General features: G+C 47.0%; 2 protein-coding genes across 3 annotated transcripts in view; both read left to right on the top strand.

The window, feature by feature from the left end:
* Window positions 1–13,173: 13,173 nt before the first annotated feature.
* XCR1 (X-C motif chemokine receptor 1) lies at window positions 13,174–14,238 on the top strand. Its single transcript, XM_036266083.1, has one exon. The coding sequence runs from the start codon at window positions 13,213–13,215 to the stop codon at window positions 14,236–14,238; it is 1,026 nt and encodes a 341-aa protein (XP_036121976.1). The 5' UTR covers window positions 13,174–13,212.
* A 6,569-nt stretch (window positions 14,239–20,807) lies between these two features.
* FYCO1 (FYVE and coiled-coil domain autophagy adaptor 1) overlaps window positions 20,808–23,598 on the top strand; it is a 73,116-nt gene continuing 70,325 nt past the window's right edge. For both annotated transcript variants that reach the window (XM_036266555.1, XM_036266557.1), the window contains exon 1: window positions 20,808–20,900. The gene's annotated coding sequence lies outside the window, so the exon portion shown is untranslated. The remainder of the gene's footprint in view (window positions 20,901–23,598) is intronic.

Here is a 23,598-nt window from a genome sequence, read left to right as displayed (position 1 = left end):
ACTGGGCCATGTCATCTCCCTGGAAGTTTCCCCTGAATCTCCGTGTGTGGTTTTGGAATACGGACCACAGATCGTTTAACATTCCTCTAACTGAGAGAGATCGCATGTTTTCTTGGGCGGGGGGGGAGGGAGGGGCTCACCCATGCCTCTGCAGCTTCTTGTACTCTGAGCACAAGGCAGAACTGACTAATCCAGGGAGTGTTAATCTCTGGCAGACAAGGTGACCTCTGTGGTAAGGATGTGCAGTGCATGAGCTGAGCTGGCCAGGACAGAAGGCTCCGGGAAACCCAACCAAACCAACCAGCTGAGGCTGCTCCTCTCTCTCTCTCTCTCTCTCTCTCTCTCTCTCTCTCTCTCTCTCTTTCAGATAGAACGGGAGGGAGAGAGGGAGGAAGAGAGAGAGAAACATCAACGTGAAAGAGACACATTAAGTAAGACTCCAACCGGGGCCGGGGACAAACCGCAACCAAGGTATGCCCTTAGTGGGAACCGAACCCAGGACTCTCTGGTCCGCAGGCCGATGCTCTAACCCCTTAGCCAAACCAGCCAGGGCGTCATCTTTCCAGCCTCAAACCCTGACAGTCCTGCCTCTTACACATGCACTTCATCTACTCTGAATCACTGGCGGCCCACAGTGTGCACTACAGCATGCATTCCAGCACCTGTAGCTCATCCTTCAGAATGGTCTTTGACATCACCTCCTCCAGGAAGCCTTCCTTGCCTCTCCCTGGCAGGGAGCCCAGAGCCAGTCTCTCCTTTTTTTTTTTTTTTTATCCTCACCCGAGGATATTTTTCCATTTTTTGTACAGATAGAGTGGGAGGGAGAGAGAGGAAGGGAGAGAGAGAGAGAAACATCGACGTGAAGGGACACATCGAGTGGCTGCCACCCTCACGACCAACCAGGGCCGGGGACAAACTGCAACCGAAGTACGTGCCCTTAGCAGGAATCGAACCTGGGTCTCTCCGGACCGCAGGCCGACGCCAGAGCCAGTCTCTCATGTCACACTCACTGAGCTACATCCTCGTCACCCATTTCTACATCTGAGAGCCTAGAGCATCTCAGAGGCAAGGAACATGATGTATTCCTTTCTGAGCCCGCTGCACCTAAAATGATACCGGGCCTGACATAACCTATTCAGTGCGGCGGATGCTGTAATGATCTGCGATTCATATCAGGAAACTGAGGCACCAAAATTACATGGGCACTGAATGCTGAAGTCTGGGTTTGAACCCCAGCAGCCTAATTCCAGAGCCCCTGGTGTTAAATTCCCACTGCCTGACTTTCTCCTCCTGAACTACCCAGACGCCTGTTACAAAGGCCGAGGCCCAGGCCCCCGGAAGAGCTATTTCTCTAGGTCTGGGTAGGGCCTGGGAAATGCCATTCATCATGGCCCCACGTAACAGCGTGTCCACACCAACTTCCCGCTAAGAAACGACAGCTTCCCCAAGAGCATAAGGAGAGCTCTTCAAGGCTCTTCCAGGTCCCGCCAAAGCGCAAACACATCCTGTACTTACTCTCCCCAAATTTTTGTTCTCTCTGGCAGGAATGCTGTCTCCTCCGCCACCCCCAAGCAGTGGAGGGAGTAGAGAAGGCCCTCCCTGTTCAGGATGAGCTGGTACATGCCCCGTGCCCCAGGGATCCCCACAAGCCCCTTCCAGAGGCCCGGAGCAGGCCAAGAGGCCTCAAGCTTCTCAGCTGTCTGTTAGTGGTTGGTGCTACCAGAAACGTGCACAGGCTCCTTCCAGAACTCTCCACGTTTGAGAGCACACCACCAGGGTTCAGGCCTTCACACTGCAAACCGGGGCTGCCCTCCGCAGCTCCTCCCAGAGGGTCCCGATGACTCCAGCGGGCGTTGCTCTGCCTGGCACACGTGCCACCTGGGAAGCAAGGCGACCCCAGCTCTCCGTGTGAAAACCCTCTGACCAGACCCACGCGTGGGCGGTGGGCAGAGCCTGCCCCTACGGGAGAGGCCTCTCCCCGGGCTCAGTGGGTTTGCTGCCACCCAAGGTTGAAGGGCAGCCGGACGAAGATTTGGCAGGTGGCCCAGAACAACTCAGCTGTCACTTGGGGGATTTCCCGGCTGTGCTGCAAGTGGAAGCTAACTAGAGAGGCCACCTGCCGTCAAGCCACATCAAAGGAAAGTTGCTGGAGAGGTAACAGAACTCTGCTGGGGATCGCTTCCTGGGGTGTCGAGAGGCTGGAGGCAGGAGGAGTGGGGCTGGGGATTTCCCCCAAAGCAATATTGCACGTTCTGCTGTGGACCGAGACACCCAAATAGGGAGGCTGACAATGAGCACCATTTTAAGATTTCTCATCATTTTTTGACTCAAGAAGTTGAGCGGGGCGCCTCTGGGTAATCTTTTTTCATGTAGTATCCGCGGAGGTCCCTTGGTGCTGCGAGCTGGTGAGTGGGCCGCTCCGAGCCGGCTCCCTTCGTGGGTCTGGCTGCGGCAGAGGGGGCGGGACAGCTGGGGCCAGACGCCTCCATGTGGTCCCACCCACACGCGGCCTCGTGAACGTGAACCTCCAAAGCTGTGGTTCAGGGCTGCCCCCGAGCATCCCACGGATCCGGCTGAGGGCTGTAGGCCTTCTTAGGACCTAGAAGTCCCAGAGTGTCACTTGCACTGAATTCTGTTGGTAAGCTAGTCACCAAGACCAGCTCACATTCAAGAAGAGAAGAGTCGCCCTGGCCGGTTTGGCTCAGTGGTTAGAGCATCGGCCTGTGGTCCAGAGAGACCCAGGTTCGGTTCCCGCTAAGGGCACGTACCTCGGTTGCAGTTTGTCCCCGGCCCTGGTTGGGTCGTGGGGGTGGCAACCACTCGCTGTGTCCCTTTCACGTTGATGTTTCTCTCTCTCTCTTCCTCTCTCTCCCTCCCGCTCTGTCTGGACAAAAAATGGGAAAATGTCCTAGAGTAGAGTTAACAGTAAAAAACTCATTAATTTCCACCCTGGCCCGTTTGGCTCAGCGGTTGGAGCGTTGGCCTGCGGACCAGAGAGTCCCCGGTTTGGTTCCCGCTAAGGGCACATACAAAAAAAACCCCAAAAAACTGGTTAATTCTCCTACATGAGAAGAGAGCTAGAAAACACTTGCTAGGTTCACTGCGTGGACTTTTTACTTCACACATTCGCTGAGTTCCTAGTATGTGCCAGGCACTGGAGAGAGAGCAGAGAACAAGACAGAACATGGTCCCTGCCCTCACGGAGACTGTACTCTAGACAACAGTCTTACAGATAGTTGCAGTGTCTGGCATATTGTCAGTGCTCAGCACACGCCGCCGCTGGCATTATGATTGTTCAGTAAATCACTGTTGAATTCAAAGTTTGCTGTAAGCAGAGCCACTTTGAGGCATGGCAAGGCACCAAAGAACACACTCAACAAAGAGCCCGCCGGGTTCAGAAGGGTGAAGGTTAAGCCCAGGAGGAAGAGGCACGAGCGAGGGGAGTGTGACCAGGAGCTCTTTCAGGCAGAGGAGACAGGCGTGTGGCCAGGGCGGTGGGCGAGGGGAGCGTGCGCTGAGTGGGGCGGACGGGGATGGACCACCCTTAGCTCTGATGGTGTCTTACGTTCATCCCGCCACGTCCACCTTCTCCACCCTGCCCTATGCTACCCTGAGCAGGCTGTAGCCACAGGCTCCCTGCCTCCTTGCTGGTGCCAGTGGAAGGTACCAGCAGGAGTTTGGGCAGAATAAGAAACAGGTTGGAGTCTTTATTCCCCTGGGTCCCTTTACTGCTGGGTTAGGGGTGAAAGTGCCTCATTCCCCAGCCAAAAGCCACGTCCCATGTCAGGCAGCCCTCCTGGGCTGAAGGTCACACCGGCCTCTTCAGTGGCTCTCTCCTGCACACTGGTAGGTGGGGGTACTTCCCCATTGCTCCTTGCATTCCCCACGCCCAGACCAATGGCCCCAGCTGCCTCCGCCATGCACACCGAGGCCGCTTGCCACTCCCCCCCCCCGCGCTCCCTGCTGCTTGTAGCCAGTGACTGAATTCGGCAGGGTTTAGAGCCCTTTCTTTGCTGCTGGAACCAAAATCCCCCTGTGCTCTCTAGTCTTGAGGTCTTGGTTCCACAGTGAGGAATGCTTCCACCAGGAGACACAGCGAGGATCCCGCTGGACCAGAAGTCAGCCTGCAACCGGGACCCTCGGGGCTCCCCTAGCCTCCGAATCGACAGGCAGAGAAGGAGGGGTTACTGCACTGGCTGGAGGGATTGTGACTACCAAGTGAAATGACCTGCCATTGCACAACAGAAGTAAGAAAGAATACGTCTGGAATACAGGTGAGTCCTTGGTTGTCTCTCAGTACCCCCTGCTGAAATGCTAATGGTCCAGGTTTTAGAAATGAAGGTTTGAATTGCCCATCAGTCAAAGAACCATGACCAGCTCAAGTACTTGCTGAGGGCAACAAGAATACGGAATGAATATGAAAGAAGGTAGCTGTGACCATGTGACCAGATGCGGGAATGAGAACTGTAACTGTGATGAGTTTCTCTTTCTTATTTTGTCATGAATATGTCTATAAACATATGTATTAAGCAAATAAACTTTTTTCCCTCTCTTGTCCTTTAACATAAGATATATTAATTACAAATAACTTTACATTATGTATTCAAGTTACCAGATATCCAGGAAAAGAATGAATATTATCCAAGAACTTTGCAACCTATCTGGGGAGAGGGTTAGCACATGTTCGATTGTATACAAGATACTTGTATCACATTAGGTACAAGTATGACTTTGTTGTTGTAAATGTGTGTATACATGTTATTATAAATGTATCTATAAATGTGTATGTATACTATTAACGTATATATTTATAATTTATATTATATATAAATATATTAATTGATAGTATGTATAAATACACAATTTATAAATATGTATTTGTAAATGTATCTAAATATCATCTATCTGTATGTAGGAATATATACACATATATACATATTTTTTTTTTTTCCCATTCTATTGGTTCTGTTTCTCTGGTAGAATCCTGACTTACACATATCTAAATAAAGTTGAACAAAAAGAAATCTTGGAGGCTACAGTGGTCACGGATGGTTGGACCTTGGCCAAGCGAAAGTGCAAAGTGACCGGGCACCCTTCCTCCTTTTCACTAGAAATGGGAAACGTAAGCTGCGCATCACATGGAAGTGAAAGTGAGAGTCCTGCACCTCTCTGCCCCCAAAGCTGGGAATCGGAGAACTGACGTCTCCCTCCCCAGATCAGTTAGCGAATTCGGTGTGCAGAGGCCGAGATCGGTGGCGCTGAACCCAGACACTGTCGGGAAATAACAGGCCTGAGTGTGGGTGCCCTGCTCTCTCCAAGCGAGCAGTCCTGCCCACTGGGAGGACTCCCTCCGCTGCTGTCCTTGAGGGATGTCCCAGAAAGAAGCTGCAGATCCTCTCCCGCTGGCCACTCTGGGCTGCTATCTGCAGGACATGTAGAACCATCTACAAGCCAGACAGGAGTTTTTCTCCCCCTCGTTCAGCTGGACAAAGGGAGCCTCTCGCGAGGTCACAGTGTGTGGGCTGGAAGGGGGGGCAGAGCAGGGAGAGTAGGGGCCCTGGCATGTGGGCCACCTCCTCGGGCCAGGGCTTGCTTGGTTCTAGCTCAGGCATAATGCCCCATTTGATGACGCTTGCAAGCCCCACAGAGGTGGAAGGGTCGCTTCTCCTGGCTACGTAGGGGGTTCAGCATACCCCCAGCATCCTTGGGATCTTCCCGTATGTTCCCGTTGCAATTTCCAGGATCTTTTTTTCTCACTTCAGTAGAAGACACCCTGCAAGGCTGTGGATTTGATTTGCATTATGAGTCGGCCACTGCAGGTTGAGAGGTGGTTTGGTTTGCAGAAATCTCAGCCTGGTGGCTACAGGAGATAAGATTTCTTTTTTTTTTTTTTTTTTTTATCCTCACCCGAGGACACTTTTGCATTCATCTTCAGATACAGCAGTGGGGAGAGGAGGGGGAGAAAGAGAGAGAAACATCAATGTGAGAGAGACACATTGACTGGTTGCCACCCACATGACCCCAACTGGGGCTGGGGACAAACTGCAACTGAGGTACGTGCACTTAGCGAGAACTGAACCCGAAACTCTCTGGTCCGCAGGCCGACGCTCTAACCGCTGAGCCAAACCGGCCAGGGTGCCTTTGTAAGCATTTGATTAAGAGCACACATTGGCAATATTTTACATATCTCTACTGCCTCATCACATTAAGATAACAAACTTTTTACCCAGAAGTTTCCTCATGACCCTTTATATTCGAACCCTCTCCACCCTCAACCCAGGCAACCACAGATCTGATTTCTGTCACTGTAGATTAGTTTGCATTTTTTACAACTTAATGTAAATAGAATCACCCGTATATCCTCTTTCTTACTTCCTTCACTCAGCATTATTTTGAGATTCATTCAAGTTGTAGTGTGTATTAATAGTCTGCTCCTTTTGCCTGGCCGGTGTGGCTTAATGGATTGAGCATCGTCCCATGGACTGAGAGGTCCCGGTTCAATACCTGGTCAGGGCACATACCCAGGTTGCAGGCTCGATCCCCAGTGGGGGGGTGCAGGAGGCAGCTGATTGATGTTTCTCACATCGATGTTTCTAACTCTCTCCCACTTCTTCTCTCTCTAAAACATCAATACAAACATATTTTTATTTTTTTGTTAATCCTCACCTGAGGATATTTTTCCATTGCTTCTTCGATAGAGTAGAAGGGAGAGAACATCAATGTGAGAGAGACACATCAACTGGTTGCCTCCTGCATGCACCCTGACCAGGGCCGGGGATTAAACCCGCAACCCAGGTACATGCCCTTTACCGGGAATCAAACCCAAGACCCTTTGGTTCACGGACCCAACACTCTAACCTCTGAGCCAAACCAGCCAGGGCTAAAAACATATTTTTTTAAAAAGTGTATACACTGTACGTCGTATATAGTGTATAAGGTATTTTTTGTAATTTCCAAGAAATGCAAGCAACCAAGATGTTCTTCAATAAGTGAAAGGATTTTTTAAAAATCTGTGGTACCTCCATAAAATGGAACTCTCTCTCTCTCTATAAAACATTTTGCAATATTTGGCACCCTTTCATGATTAAAGAAAAACCACTCAACAAACTAGGAATAGAAAGGGTTTTCTTCCATCTGATAAGAGGCATATATTAAAAACCCGCAGCTAACAACACAGTTAACAGAGAAAGAGTGCACGCTTTCCCCATGGTCAGGAACAAGACGAGGATGTCCACGCTCACACTCCTGTTCAGCCCTGAGCTGGAGCTTTCTACCCGCGCAATTAGGGAGGAAAAAAAATGACACCAGGCTGGAAAGGAAGAACTAAAACTATCTCTATGTGCGCATGACAAGATTTTATAGAAAAGCCTAGAGTGGTAAAAAAAACAACAACAACTATTAAAGCTAATAAATGAGTTCAGCAAAGATGCAGAATACAAGATCAATATATAAAAATTAGTTGTATCTTTATACTCTATTAGTGAACAATCTGAAAATGAAAGTAAGACAACTATTTCATTTATAATAGCATAAAATTCAATATTAGGAATAAATTTGAGCAAGGAAGTGTGAAATCTGTATACCAAAAACCACAAAACACCATGGGGAAAAAATGAAAGAATACCTAATATTCATGAATTGAAAAACTAAATATTGTGAAGATAGCAATACTCCCTAAATTGATGTTCAGGTTCAATGCAATACCTATTAAAATTCCTTTTTCATTTCTTGATGGTGTCCTTTGACCCACAACAGTTTTATAGTTTTAGTTCTCACAGTTGGGACTGTGATCCATTGGGAGTTAATGTTTGCGTCTCACATGAGGCAGGAGTCCAGATGTATTCTTTGGTATCTCGTTGTCCCTGCACCATTTGCTAAAACGGCTAATCTTGTACTGAATGACCTTGAAACCTTTGTTGAAGCCATTTGCAACCATATTCCATTTATCTATATTTACCATCTTAAATAGAAGAAAGAACAAAGTTCCAGGACGCATACTTCCTGATTTCAAAACTTACTATAAAGTTACAGTAATCAAAACAGCGTAATGCTGGCCTAAAACAATAATGAAATATAATTAAGAGTTCAGAGTTAAAACTAAAAAACTCTGAGCAGGAAACATAGGTACAAATCTTTGTGACCTTGGGTTAGACAACAGTTTTTTTAATATGACACCAAAACCACAAAAGACAAAAACAATTTATATGGTGGGGGAGAGAGAAACCACAGAACTTATAAGCATGTGTGCATGAACAATGGACATGGACAACAAAGCCGGGGACAGGGCAGGGAGGGAGGGGGAGGGGGGAATCAGTGGGGGGAAAAGGAGAAACATCTGTAACAAAAATTAATTAATAAAAAAAACAATTTATAAATGTATCTTTGTCAAAATGAAAAACTTTTGTGAGTGACAGGACAGTATCAAGTAATTTTTAAAAAAACCACAGAATGGGAACAGTTATTTGCAAATCACATATCTTGTAAGAGATTAGTGTCCAGAATACATAAATAACTCTTACAATTTAATAATAAAAATCCAAATAAAACAAATTTTAGAAAGGCAACAGTTATGCATAGCTATTTCCCCCCGCAAAATACCCAAATGACCAATTAATCAGTTTCTAAATGACATGGGAAGATACTCAACATTGTTATTCATTAAGGAAATGCAAATATAAATCATAATGAGTCACCATTTCATACCCTGCATGTTTTTTAAAGGAAGGAACTAATTAGTGTTGGTAAACATGTAGAGAAATTGAATCCTGGTAGCAAAGTAAAATTGTTCAGCTCTGTGGAAAACAGTTTGTCAATTCCTCAAAGAGTTAAACATAGAGTTACCATACAATCCAGAAAGTTCACTCCTGGGTGTATATCCAAGACAGTTAAAAATATATGTCCCCATAAAACATGTACATTAACATTCAGAGCAGCGCTATTCATAGTAGCCAAAAAGTAGAAACAACTCAAATGTCCTTCAACTGATGAATGGGTAAAAGAATTGTGATTTAACCATTTAAGGGAATTATTCAACCATATTATTTAATCAATTCCTTAACCATGAAAAGGAATGAAGTATTGACACATGCCACACCATGGATGAACCTTCAAAAGATTGTGCTAAGTGAAAGAAGCCAGACTCAAGAGGTCACATCTTGTATGATTCCATTTACATGAAATGTCCAGAAGAGACAAAATCATAAGGACAGAAAGTAAATCAGTGGTTACCAGGGAATGGAGGGAGGTGGGAGCGGGACTATTACTAACAAGGGTGGGATTTCTCTGGGGGGCGATGGAAATGTTCTGAAATTGGATAGTAGTGATGATTGTACATTGTAAATATTCTAAAAACTTCTGAATTCTACAATTTAAAATAGCAAGTTTTATGTTACATGAATTTTATCTTAATTTAAAATAACCATAATTATATATAATTTACATCAATCAAATAATTTTTGATAAAATAAAAATACAATTTAAAAAATACGTTATCCTTTAACATCCCTTCTAACTCTAAACTTGCCTGAATCTACCCTTGGTGGAACCCAGGGCTCAGACGACTCCTACTCTGTCGACCCCGCCTGCCTGTGGAGACATTGGGTAACCGGCTCTTCTCTGTGTGACCAGTGCTACAGTCAAGGTCTAACATGAGGTCCTGGGTGGTAGGTAGCAAGGGGGTTGGAGATAGGTCCAACCAGGAAGTCTGGTGGTGGGAAGAGAAGGGATTAATGAAGACTCCATCCGCCAGTCTGCGCCACAGTTCCCTCTCCTTTCTCCAGCCTATTGGGCAGGGTAGGTGTTTCAGTTTCTTTGAGCAAAATACGAGAAGGACCATTTCTGCCTCGAGACGCATGTAAAGACGTGTAGATATAGGTGAGTTCCTTTTAAACTTATGTTTTCCTCTAATTTTAATAGCTTATGCCAGGAATTCTTAGACCTTGGTGGCCAGCAGAACCACCTGAAGAGCTAGTAAATGTGCAGATTCCTGAGCCCTAGCTCCTGAGGTTTTGATTCCATAGGTCTGGAGATTCCCCCAAACCTGCAATGCTAAAAATCTGGTCAGTGGGTGGTACTCGGAGCTGAACTGTTTTGTATAACACTTTCCTTTTCTTCATGCTAAAGAAAGTAGAGGGGTTTGTTGGTTATAAGTCTTCATGTAAGGTGTTGTTGTTAGGGGCAGTTAAATAATTTAGAACTGTGTTTCTCAATTCAAACTATATTGTGGACCAGAAAGGTAAGTTTGCTCTCTTAGGGTTGAGGGGCCCAAGGAACTGGGGAGGGAGAGCAATGACCGGCAAAGGGAACCAAACTAGAATGCAACTCAGAGTGGTTTGGGGTCTGGCAACATTCTCCTTTGTATCCCCAAGGCCTTCCAGGCCCAGACAGTGAGTACCTCTGAAATTTTGAGCAAATGAATGAATCATCAACAAAGTGGAGTGATTTTTGTAGATGCCCAATATCCCCATTATTTTTCATTTGCTGAGAGTTTATGTAACGAATGGGTATTGAGTTGTGTCCGATGTTCTTCTGCATTTATCAAAAAGGAGCATGCAGTTTTGTCATTATTCTGTTAATATGGTGACTTAAATTAACTGATTTTTCAAATATTAAGCCATCTCATATTTCTTGGATAAACCACTTGGTCATGGTGTATTATCCCTTTTAAAAATATTGCAGGATTTGATTTGCTAATATTTGGTCAAAGGTTTTGTTTCTACGTTCATGAGGGATTTTGGTCTGTAGTTTTTTTTCTTCATTGCAATATTTTTGTCTGGCTTTTGTATCAGGATTGCGCTGGCCTCATAAAATGGGTTGGGAAGTATTCCATCTTATTTTTCAGATAGTTTGTATAAGATTAGTGTCATTTCTTCCGTAAATGTTTGACAAAATTCACTAGAAAAATGATGTACTTCTGGAGTTTTCTTTGTGGGAAAGTTTTATTTTTATTATTTTTATTGTGAATCCTCATCCAAGGATATTTTTCTACTGATTGATTTTTAGATAGAGTGGAAGAGAGGGACAGGAGGAGCGAGAGAAAAACATCGATGTGAGAGAGACACATTGATTGGTTGCTCCCACACGACCCCAACCGGGGCTGGGGATTGAACCTGCAACCCAGGCATGTGCCCTCGATCGGGAATGGAACCCTCGACCCTTTGGTCCATGGGCTGATGCTCTAACCACCGAGCCAAACTGGTGAGGGTGGAAAGATTTTTTATAGTTAACTAAATTTCTCTAATAAATGCAGGACATTTCAGTTTGCCATATCATTTCAGATTGGTTTTAGTAAATTGAATTATTTAAGTGTTTTCCATTTCATTTAAGTTGTTGAATTTAAGATAAAATTAATATAATATTTCTTTGTTATTATTTTAAAGTCCGTAAGACCTGTGGCAATAACCATTCTTTTAGACCTGCTGTTGATGGTTTCTGTTCTTTTTTTGTTTTTGATCTAGCTAGAGTCTTATTACCTTTACAAATATTTTTCAAACAACCAGTTTTGTACATTTTCTCTCTTTTTTATTTTCTATTTCTTTATTTCTTCTTTATCTTTATTATTTCCTTTCTTCGACTTATTTTGGGTTTAAATTGTTCCTCTCCAGTTTCTGAGTCACCACTTTTAGATCATTGATTTTAAACATTTCTTCTTTCTAATTATAAAGTATTTAAAGCTATAAAATTTTCTCTAAGCACTGCTTTAGTTGCATCCAATGAATTTTGATATGTACTACTTTCATTATTGTTCAGTTCAAAATATTTTACAATTTGCCTTGTGATTTCTTTGACTCATGGATTCTTTAGAAGTATGTTTTTGTACTTCCAAATTATTGAGGTTTTTCTAGCCATCTTCTTGTTAATAGATTTTCTAATTTTGAGTCTTTTATGTAATTTTCTTCCTCCCTTTCATTTATTATGAATATTTTTTCTTTTATTCCCTTGAGTATTGTTATAATAGTTGCATTTTCATCCTATTTGCAAATTCTGCATCTAGGTTGTGTCAGGGGCAGTTTCTTGATTGTCATTTTTCTGAGTATGAGCCATATTTTCCTATTTCTTCATGTGCTGAGTAATTTTCTATTGTATCCTGAACATCGTGAAAGTTGTGTTCAGGAGACTGAATTCTGTTTTATTCTTTTGATAAGTATTGATCGTTTATATGTTGCTTGCTTCTGTAGCAGACAACTGACTTGGCTGGCTCAGACTCTAAACTCTGCCTCCCCTGAGGCGGGCAGCGGCTGGAATCTCGGTTCAGTTCCTTCCGCTCTCACTAGTACACTCATGGCGCAGAAGTCAGCTAGACATCTGCACGGCAGAGACACACACGTTTGAGGCTCTTGCTCTCCAGTCCTTTCCTAAGAGAAACATTTGCTCCGTGTCATCTATTCTTGGACCTGTTCCAGGAGGCAGCAAGGTTTTTCCAACAATTCTGCCATCAAGACTTCTACATTTTAAGGGACAAAGGAAAGGAGGGAAAAAGAAAGGAAGGGAGAGAAGGAGGGAGGGAGGGAGGCAGACATAGTAAATGCTCACTAGGTATTTATTAAATTAATGAGGGAGTGACTGGGATCGTTTTATAAATGAGGACCTAAAGTGCAAAAAGATCCAATAGCTTGCCCAGGAACACAGGAAGGGGGCCCAATTTTGATCTCAGGTCTTCGAATCCAGTTTCACTTCTTTAGTCTACACCTAAGACTCAATACTGATCTTCAAGGAGAAAAAGGACTTCCAACAGAAAGTAAATCAATGCATTGTTTCTTTCGTCAAGAAAATCCTGGTAATGCCCTGGCCAGGTGGCTTAGTTGGTTGGAGCATCATCCTGTGCCCCAGAAGGTTGAGGTTTAGTTCATGATCAGGTCACATACCTAGGTTGTGGGTTTGATCCCCAGTCAGGGCACATATGGGAGGCAATAAATTGACGTATCTCTCTCACATTGATGTTTCTCTCTTTCACTCTCTCTCTCTCCCCTCCCTCCCTCTCTAAAATCAATTTTTGTAAAAATCCTGCTGAGAAAAAACTGCTAACCAAACCAAAGAGTATGATTAATGACTGTCTTCTGGTGAAAGTTCCTAATCTCATTATAAATAATTCACCAACTGGTCGCTGATTCATGGACCACACATTTTTGTAACATGAATTCGCTTGAACTCTAGCCTAACCACATGGCCTTAAACTACACGTCCGATATCGTTTCAGATGCGCTCAATGTCTAGATGGAGCCCTCAGGCACCCCAGAGTCCACCACCCATCTTGATTATGATTATAAGAGCTTTATGTGTGAGAACCCAACCTTCACCTTCGCTTCCTTCAGCATCACCATCCTGTACTCCCTGGTGTTCCTCCTCAGCCTGCTGGGCAACAGCCTGGTGTTGTGGGTCCTGGTGAAATACGAGAGCCTGGAGTCTCTCACCAATGTCTTCATCCTCAACCTGTGCCTCTCAGACCTGGTGTTCTCCTTCTTGTTGCCTCTGTGGGCCCTGGTGTACCACTGGGGCTGGGTGCTGGGAGACTTCTTCTGCAAGCTCTTCAACATGATCTTCTGCATCAGCCTCTACAGCAGCATCTTATTCCTGACCATCATGACCATCCACCGCTACCTGTCCGTGGTGAGCCCCCTCTCATCTCTGAGAGTCCACACCTTCCGGTGCCGTGTGTTGGTGACCGCAGCTGTGTGGGCGGCCAGCATCCTGTCCTCCATCCCCGATACCATCTTCCACAAGGTGTTTCATCATCCAGAACCTTCATCAGAACCTTCGCAATGTGATTATTCAGAACTCAAGTGGTACCTCGCCTCAGTCTACCAGCACATCGTCTTCTTCCTGCTCTCCATGGGGATCATCCTGTTCTGCTATGTGGAGATTCTCAGGACCCTGTTCCGCTCGAGGTCCAAGCGGCACCACCGGACAGTCAGGCTCATCCTCACCATTGTGCTGGCACACTTCATCAGCTGGGCGCCCTACAACCTCGTCCTGTTCCTGCAGACGCTGCTGAAACTTGACATCATCCAGGGCTGTGTGTTCCACTGGCAGCTGGATTACGCCTTGGTCATCTGCCGCGACTTCGCCTTCTCCCACTGCTGCTTCAACCCCGTGCTCTACGTCTTCGTCGGGGTCAAGTTCCGCAGACACCTCAAGAGGCTGCTCCGGCACTTCTGGCTCTGCCGAGCACAGGCACCCAGCTCCTCCCCGGTGCCTCCCTCCCCGGGCTCCTTCCTCTATGAGGGCGCCTCCTTCTACTGAAAGGGAGTTTGGTGCCGCAGGTTGAAATGGGCAGAAGAGCTGGAGTGGGAGCGAAGAGAAGAGTACGAGAAAGAGCATTGCAGAAGGCACAACACTGGGGGTGGAGGCGAGAGACATACATTGCACCAGGAGGTCCTCATGGCCTCTCTTCGCAGACACGTGGCTCCCTGCCACTGAGGAGAACATTTCGTGGGTTCTGAGTTTATTATTCGTTCCTTCATGTAGACATGGATTTCTCATCATTGCTTAGTTCAGAAGGTTCTAAAACATGAAAGGATTCCCAGAAAGGAGCAGCCTTCAAGACCTGATGAGGGGCTGAAACTCACGTGTGATAACTGTGCAAATGCAGGCTGCTGGCTGCAGGGGTGTCCCAGCTGCCTTTGGAGAGTGTTGGTTCTGTATTCCTCATGACGACTGGAGGAGACTGTCTGCCGAACAAAAATAACCACATCCGCGCCCTGGCCGGGTAGCTCTGTGGGTTGGAGCATCATCCATGCACCAAAAGGGTTGTGGTTCGATTCCCAGTCAGGGCACATACCTAAGGTTCCGGGTTCAATCCCCAGTCAGGGTGCATATGGGAGGCAACTGATCAATGTTTCTCTCACATCAACATTTCTCTCTCTTTCTCTCTCTCTCCCTGCCTCTCTCTCTAAAAAAAATCAGCAAAAGCCTGTCCTCCAGTGAGGATTTTTTAAAAATTCCTTAAAAAGAAAGAAGTAACCAGCCCAGCCGGTGTGGCTTAGTACACTGAGTGTTGTCCCATGAACCAAGAGGTCACTGGTTCGATTTCTGCTCAGGGCACATGCCCAGGTTGTGGGCTCGATCCCCAGTGAGGCACATGCAGGAGGCAGCCGGTCGATGTTCTCTCTCATCGATGTTTATCTCCCTCTCTCCCTCTCCCTTCCTCTCACTCTAAAAATCAATAAAAACATATTTAAAAAAGAAAGAGAGAAAGAGAGGGAGGAAGGAAGGAAGGAAGGAAGGAAGGAAGGAAGGAAGGAAGGAAGGAAGGAAGGAAGGGAAAGAAAGAAAAAGCAACCACATTCTCCAATAAGCATAGTCAGAATGAAATCTGGATTCTAAAAACCCACAGCTGGACTGGAGGTGTGTTCTACATCATAATTCCAGTTCCTAGCACGTGGCTGGCACCTGCATATTTAGGCCATAGATCTTTTATGGGAAAAGAATGAATGCAGTGAGTGCTGCCTGCTGCATGGAGCATTTGGAGGATATAAAGATGAACAAGGTACAGTCGGTACCCTCCAGGTGCCAAGAGTCCAGCTCTGAAGGCCCAGACTTCCACCCACCTTGGTGAAGGCACCCAACGTGAAGATTCCTCCAACGTCTCCTTCTCTCCAGGTGGCTGTTGAGCTGACACTCCAGATTCATCACTTTCCACCTGAAATGTTCTCCTCCTTCTTGGTCAACAGCACCAGCACCCCTCCCCACAAGTCACTGGCTCTCTTTGAGCCCTGCACTTCCTTTCCCTCCTGTCCCATGGCCCGGTCCTATTGACCCCGCCTCCCCAGTGTCTCTCAGCATTGTTCTCGCCATTGCATGCCCATGGATTCAACCCCAATGACCTTGCTTCCTCAGCATCTTCCTGCTGCTCATCTCGTTCCCCACCAGTGTCCTCTGCCTTGAAACCAGGAGGCTGCTCAAAATGCTTAGTGGCTCCTTATTACATATAAATAAACCCAAACACCTTAGTGAATCCTTCAAGGCCCCTACAATTCAGTGCCAAGTGACTTTTCCATTCTATTCCACCTGAAGCCCCCACCCCCACCAGCTTGGGATCCAATGACAAAAGAACCCTGGCCCTTTTCCAGGCCTCTGGCATGCTGTCACCTGGGCCTGGGACACGTGTCCTTCTGCTCCCTAATCTACAAGCCCCAGCTGCAAGGCCAGCTCCTTCAGGAACCCCTCCCCAGTCTTTAGGTCAGGAGAGCACTCTCCCGGTTGTCCCCTTGAAAACATTACTGGTCACTTTCCACCAAGTGTCCTAGTTACACATGTGCATGTCTTATCTCCCTGCCCCATCAGACTGCAAACTGCCTGAGGGCAGGATCTTGGTCCTGCACCCTGCCAAGCATGAAACTGGCACTCTGTCACTGTGTACTGAGTGGGAGCAAAAAATGACAGCCATTATTATTCTCCTAATTTATGCTTTTTGGGGAGCTGGGCCATGGGGCACTTTCTACCTTCCTTGCCCCAAGCTGTGTCTTTATAGATATTAACCTGTCTTCCCTAGCCTACACTCAGAGTACATGGCTTAATCTTCTCTGTGGCAATGACTATAGTTGACCTTGCCTTTTAGTTGATTGTACACATGCTTGCCTCTTACACAGTCCATCACTTCACATCCAAGGACATAGATAAAAGCCACCCTCCAAATCTTCCCATACCATACAACCCTGGTCCCAATCTGTGAACCTGATTCGGCTCTGGAATGAGGCCTTTGGAAAAGCTTCCCAGGTGATTCTGACATGCACCCTACTCAGAAACATTGGTTACAACTCCTTGAAAATGGTAAATCCAGAATCTTCCACAGTTCCTTGAGCAGGACTTTGCACAGAGTCACTGTGGCACTCAATATATGCTTGTTGAATGAAGTAGCTACTAATACAGCCCTTGGCTGGAGCCTAGAGAGCTTATAAGGCATTTCCTCCTTCAGTTCCAGCTGTAGTTTCAATGATCTAGTTGTCATTGGGTGGCCTTTGGAGGACTTTGACCTTGCTGGGGAAGGGTGAGGGTCTAGTTTTAAGAATTAGGTCAGTAGCACCTGCCGGAGAGGGCTGGGTGGTGCCCCAGTGAAGGGACTGGCTAACCAATAGGTGGGGCCATCACTCCCCACAGATGGAAGAGACAGCAAAAGGAAGGAGACAATGAAATGGTTTCAGGGTCAGAACTAAGCCTATGGGCTTCTGTCAGGCTAATAATTTGGCACCCCCTCGAACTGACAATATTTAACTTTTGTTCAACTTTTATTTAGATGGCAGGCTGAGCCCCAGGAGCAGAAGGACAGAGAGGATTCCAGCTCATACCCCCACTTGGCCAACCAAAGCCCTGCGGGTTTTGAGCCCACTCTTCTTGGAAGGCAGTTTTAAGGGAGTCTTGTATCACCCTTTGGGAGGCCTCGATCTGCCCCGGTTGGTTTGGCTCAGAGGTTAGAGCATCGGTCCGCGGACCAGAGAGTCCTGGGTTCAGTTCCCATTAGGGGCACGTACCTCGGTTGCAATGTCTCTCTGGCCCCAGTTGGGGTCATGTGAGTGGCAACCACTTGATGTGTCTCTCTCACATCAATGTTTCTCTCTCTCTTCCTCCCTCTCTCCCTCACGCTCTATCTGAAGATAAATGCGAAAATGTCCTTGGGTGTGAATAGGAAAAAAAAGACCAGAGAGGCTCCATCCACCTTCTCCTTACCCCATGCCATTCCTTCAAATCCCAACAGACGTATCCAAGTATTTCTTTCAACACATACAGTCATATCCTTAGGAACACTTCATTAAATACAATCATGTCTATCTCTTTACATTTCTAGTGATGTTTTGGCTCTCCCAATAGACTAGCTCTTTTTGGTCTGCGGGTTAATGCTCTAACCACTGAGCCAAACTGGCCAGGGCCAGACTAGCTCTTAAAGTGATCTTTAACCAAGAGTCTTCTCCTAATCCAACTCCTTGGGGATCCAAAGAAAGAGGCATTGAGACAGAGAGGTATACATGGGAAGATAGAGGGAAACCCTATCAAAAGGGAGTGTGGTCGAGACCAGGGACCACACTCGACATTCTCTGACCACCTGCTTCTTTGGCCACAACCTCTGCTTTCCCCTCCCTCCACCCACTGAAACCACTGTTCAACCTCAGCTGGATTCTTGTGGGCCTGCCCCTCCCCCATCAGTTGACATATGATGTCCTGGACACAGGCTGCAGACCTGCCACACCCAGAACATAGAAATCCCTAGCGGTACCCAAGGAAGGTCCTCTTCACAGCATTTCCATCTCCACACTCTCTTCAACAAAATCAGGAGGAGAGGAACCTTGCTGATCTCCAGTTGGGAACATGCCTCCGCGCCCTGGGCAGCCCCAGACCTCAGATTCCCCCAACCAGAGCGGAAGTTCCTCGAGAATACAATCTGTGTTGCATATCTAGAACCTTCGTTGGTGCCCTGCAATATTTGTGGTTGGCTGAGTAAGTGGATAGGAGACCATCTTTTTTTGTTTGTTTTTTCTACTTTCACTTTCTCTTCTGACACTTGCTTATATTACATCTTCTGGTCAACTCCAGGTACTGCCCATGGACTTCCCATGAATTCTTCCCTAGAACCTGCCACCCCAGACATCACCTGATTTGTTGAACTCCTGATGGCTTTCATTTGTGAAAGCTGTCTGTGATGGGACAAAGAGACCCCCAAGTATGGAAAGCCCAGTAGGAAAGATTCCCAAAGTAAACTGGCTAAGAAGCCTCTTGGCATTTGAGCCCTGGACCCAGACCCCAAAACTCACCCACTGTGACCCTGGGTCTCTCAGAGACACAGTGTCATATGTAAAACCGTATAAATGTCAACAACACTGACTCTACCCACAGGTGTGCGTGAAGTCATATGTGTAAAAGTGCTTGTTTTGTAAATCATTCAGCGCAGACTAATACGAATTACTATTGCAATCATCTCATAAAAACAGAAAGAATCATTGTATCATATGCACAAATAAATTTCTACCCAAGATTATTATATAAGATTCCTAAAAGTTCTCTGATTATGGGGGGGGGGGCTGTGTTAGGATTTGGGGTGAAGGAGGGACACAAAAGAAGGATTGGAGATAAAGTGTGGAACAGCCCTGTGTGGGTCAGGATGGTGAGATTCTGGCTCCATTTAGGCCTTAGGCAAAATGGTCCAAGGCCAAGTCTGTCTTGAGAGCTCTGCAGCTCAGTTTTCTGTCCCTATCTCTCCTCTGGCCTAACACCCAAGTCTTCTGTTCCCAAGTCCAGGGATTTTTTTCTTTCTCATGATCCACTTGAATCCAAACAAGGACCTTCCAGAGATCAGCCCTCCAACCAGAAGGAATGACACTATACTGTTTTCTGCTGGGAATTTCAAGCATCCTGAAAATTTGGAGAGAGACACCTTGCAGGATTGGGCAGAAGCTGGAGAAAGGGAAGTGGGGCTATCCTAACTATTCACCAAGTTATTCTGAGTACAGAGCTCCCCTCTCCACCATGGAGCCAGCCCAGATTTTAGGTGTGAGGTTGTTGCAGTCTCCTCCCACACAACCTCCTTGGGCCCCACAAAAGGAAGTGTGGCCAGAGGGCAGGCTGAAGTATTCTATAACAGTATTATTGAGAATTTTCTTCCTGACAGCCATTTATTTAAAGGTTATCTCTTGGTAGCAAAGACAAGAGTTTTTCTAAGGAGCCCTTTTCAGTTTCTTCAGCCTCTCACATGTAGTTGATTTCCTTTATTCTGAGTGTCCAGAGCCAGGTTTGTGTGTGTGTGTGTGGGGGGGGGGGGGGGACTTTATTTTTATAATCAGAAGAAAAAAAGAAAAGATTTTTGTTGCACAGTCTTGGGCAAGGGAATACTTAATGCCTCCGTAGGTTTGCCTTGAGAATTTGGATGCTTAAGTAGTGGAAAAGGCACTGAATTAGGAGTCTGAAGATCAGGATTTTAGTCCCAGCTGTGCCATTAGCTGGTTGGGTATGGTTCTGCCAATAGTAATGATGATGATAATAGTGGCAGCGGTGGTGGTGGTGATGATGATGAAAGATGATGGCCATGACCGACCATCCAGTTAACCACACCCAGGTATACCATAGTATGTAATCTGCAGTGTTCCCGGGACTCAAGAGTCTTTGAATCAAGAAGAAAATGAAATGATTTTGTTGTTACTCTTGCAAAATACACACTATAGAAGATATAAATGTATACAGACATTATTAATAAGTGCATTTTGTTCTGTTGAGTCCAGCCTGTGCAACTTATCAATAGAAAATATAACTTGTAAACAGGGCTGAGAGTAGGGCAGGAGTTAGGAGGTAGTTCATTTATTAATGCGGGTTTTGAGCACTCACTCTAAGTAGACTCCTGTGTTAGGAAGTGAGGGAGACCAAAAGACAGGATATGAGACCCAGCAATATATTACGTTCTTTTATTTAGTCCAACGTATCAAAATCATTATCAATTCAACATGTAATCAATATAAAAATGATAATATTAATTTTACATTCTTTTTTTATACCAAGTCTTTGGAATTCAGATGTATTTTGCATTTACAACACAGGCACAATTCAACTCAAACTAGCCACATTTCAAATTCCAAAAGTCACACACGCACAGCGTTGCTTTCGAGAAATATCCCAGACCCGTGGTTTGCGGGCACACTTGCCCCTGAAGATGGCAAGGGTTAACCTACCGCCTGAGGCCTGGAAGGACAGTAGGAGATGCCAACCTCAGCTCTGCGGAGCATGCCGGGAGTTGTAGTCTGCGCCCAGCTGCCCCGGGGTCCGATGGGCATTGTAGGCCTCGGGCTTGTGGAGCATGCCGGGAAATGTAGTCCGCACCCGCCTGTGGCGGGTATGCGTATCATGGCCGTCTACTCCGCGCTCCCGCAGGCTTCCGCTTGGCCCCAGAAAGTTTCGGTTCTGCCCAGCGGTGGACCTACTAGCGCGTAAGTGCCACCTGGGGACCGGCCGGACTCTGGGGGCGCCCAGGCTGCTCTCGGCCCCGGAGCGGAAAACTTCCTTCCAGTCGCAGCTTGTCACCTGTTGCCCTTCTCATCCCCGCCCCTCCCGGGTCTCGCACAGAGCCCGCCCGAGCCCGAGCCCAGCGGGCCTGGGAAGTTCCCAAGGCGGGTGAACTGACCCTGGAGCCCAGGCTGCTCCGGTGACCAGTCAGAAGGACAGACCCAACACCAACTGCGACGGCCGTGGGGCCACAGAGGAACCCACCTTGTGGTGGTCCCAGAACAGCCAGGGATGTGTCAGGCACAGGACAGGTCCCCAGGTTCCCGCCTGCCTCGTCCAAGAGGCCGCTGACCTTCAGCTAGTTCCCGCCCCGCCGGGCCAGGAGAGCTCAGACCTGCACTTCGAGAGGCTCCACTGAAGCCCTGGTGTCTCCCCTCCTCCCGTGGGGTGTTGGCGGGCTCCTCCCGGGACACCCTCGGGTCCCCAGCCACCGCTCAGGTGGGGTCTCAGGATAGTCCCGGCCGTCCTAGCCCAACCACCAGCGGGTCTGTGGATTGTCACTGGTGTGGCCGCTCTGGACTTGAGCTGGGGTCCACTTTAATCAGAACCTAGGCTGGGGATGCAAGAGGGTGGTTAATTTTAGCATTATTATTTTTTTATAAGAAATCATGTGTGGTTGACATATTAACCACGTGGCTCCCTGTTAACACATCTGATGCGCCTTGTCAGTCTTCAGTCCCTGTCGTCTGCCCACTCCGGAAAAGGAAATAGAGTGCTTAGTGAAACCGCCTGCATTGGCCGCAGCCTCTCTGCCCCTCGGGGTGGCTTAACCAGCCGTTTCCTTTTCTGACGGAGAAATGGGTCAGGGCTCTGAGAGCAGAGGATCAGGCCTTAATCTGCTCGCTGCCCTGGAGCCTCACTGTCCCTGCAGCAAGCTTAATTTCCCTGCCATCGGCCAATGCGGATGCCAGGCGATGCGGCCTGGCAGACTGTCACCTTGAGGCTTTCTGCTTTCAGTGGCTCTCACCTTCCGAAGTGGGCCCAGGTGGGCACCTGACCCCCCGCCTTCTGTGGCAGGAACTGCTCATACATGATTGAATGCCCTGTACCAGTTCTGGGCCGTTGTTACCGTTACCGGAAAGGGGGCCTGGCCCAAGTGGGTCTGCCTAGGGTCGGGCCAGTAGTGTGTGGGTTCTTGACTTCGTGCAGGAAGAGTTTCACAACACGAGTCCAGGTGAATTTTAAAGGATGTTTATTAAAGCTGGGGACAGTGAAACAAGCAAGGGCTGGGGACGTGAGTCCAGGCTGGTCCGCTTTGGTTCCCTGGGAAGTCAGAGAAAACGGGTCTTGGGTTTTGCCTGGGATGAACTGCCACTGCCCACTGCTGCCCTGGTTGTAAGCCTCGTGGAGTCCCTTGGAGTGGAGGAGATGCATACGGGGAGGAAGAAGCAGGGTGGGGATAGGGCGCTGGGGCATGGTCCCGGGAGAGTGCACCCTGGGACATTTGTTTTGAGGGGTTTCACAGGCTGAGAGTTTAGGGGAGGTCTTAGGGAAGGGTTTCAGTAGAATACTCATCAGTTTTATGCCGATGTACCAAAATGAGATTTTTTTCCTCTTAACTTCATCTGTCCTTGGATTTGGTTGGCAAACGGCACTCATTGGATTTCTGCTGTCTACCTGAGTAGGGTAATTTAAGCTGTTTACCCTCTGCTTGGACCATTTACTCTAAAGTTCCCTAGTTTAGGGAAGATAGGACTTACTAGATGGCTGCAGACTGCTTGGCATCTAGATTTTCTAGCTGTCTGCAAACTACTGTTTAACTATCTGGTCTCAGTTTCCCTGTTCCACTGGTCCTGGTTACTGGCCTGTCTCATCACCCCGGAAAGCAGAGTTCATTGTCTCAGAGATGGGCCGTGTGGCCTTTGATTACAAGGATCTGAAAGGGCTCCTGCTTTAGGACACGGATTTTCTGCTTCATTTAGTTTTTAAATTGTTTTCAGTATTTTATTAGAAAAATAGTTAAGCACACAGAATCATTGAAAGACCTGTTAGATTCACAATTAATATGTTGATGATTTTTGTGCTTTAGAGTCAATTCTCTAGCTGCTCCTTGGATGGTCTTTGCTCCTTGTGGCTGGTTTCAGGGCACCAGCATGGGTTCAGGAGCCACGTTTATAGCCTGGACCTTTTGGGGCAGGATGGCTCCCACGGATGTTAGTGATGAGAGGAACCACTTAGAGCAGATGTCAGGGAAGAAAAATGATCCTCTCCCCTTCCAGATTCTTCTGGTTGGATAATCAAATCAACACGAGACAAATGAGCAGAAGAGAAACAAATTCAGGTTGGACAACAGATACGTGGGAGAGTCCCAGGAAAACTGCGTGACTCACCAAAATGGTAGAAGCCCTCACCTCAAATACCACCTTCAGCTAGAGACAAAGCGTACGTTGGGGGCGGAGGGTCAGTTATAGGAGGTTACCGGAAAGCACGGAAACCAGGGTAAGGTCGTTATGCAGATTTAAGCCGGAGCCTTCGCCGTGGAAAGTAAAAGCAGGCCGGTAACAGGAGGGGGAAACACCCTTACAAATGGAGATTTCCCTGACAAATGTGAATGTCCTTGCACAAAGGGCAACTGCTAGGCTTGCAGTGCTTCTCCCACAGCTGCTGTTTCTTAAAATGAAC

Source organism: Molossus molossus, unplaced genomic scaffold, assembly GCF_014108415.1.
Source record: "Molossus molossus isolate mMolMol1 unplaced genomic scaffold, mMolMol1.p scaffold_m16_p_18, whole genome shotgun sequence".
Lineage (NCBI taxonomy): Eukaryota > Metazoa > Chordata > Mammalia > Chiroptera > Molossidae > Molossus > Molossus molossus.
This window is presented reverse-complemented; position numbering and strand designations above follow the sequence as displayed.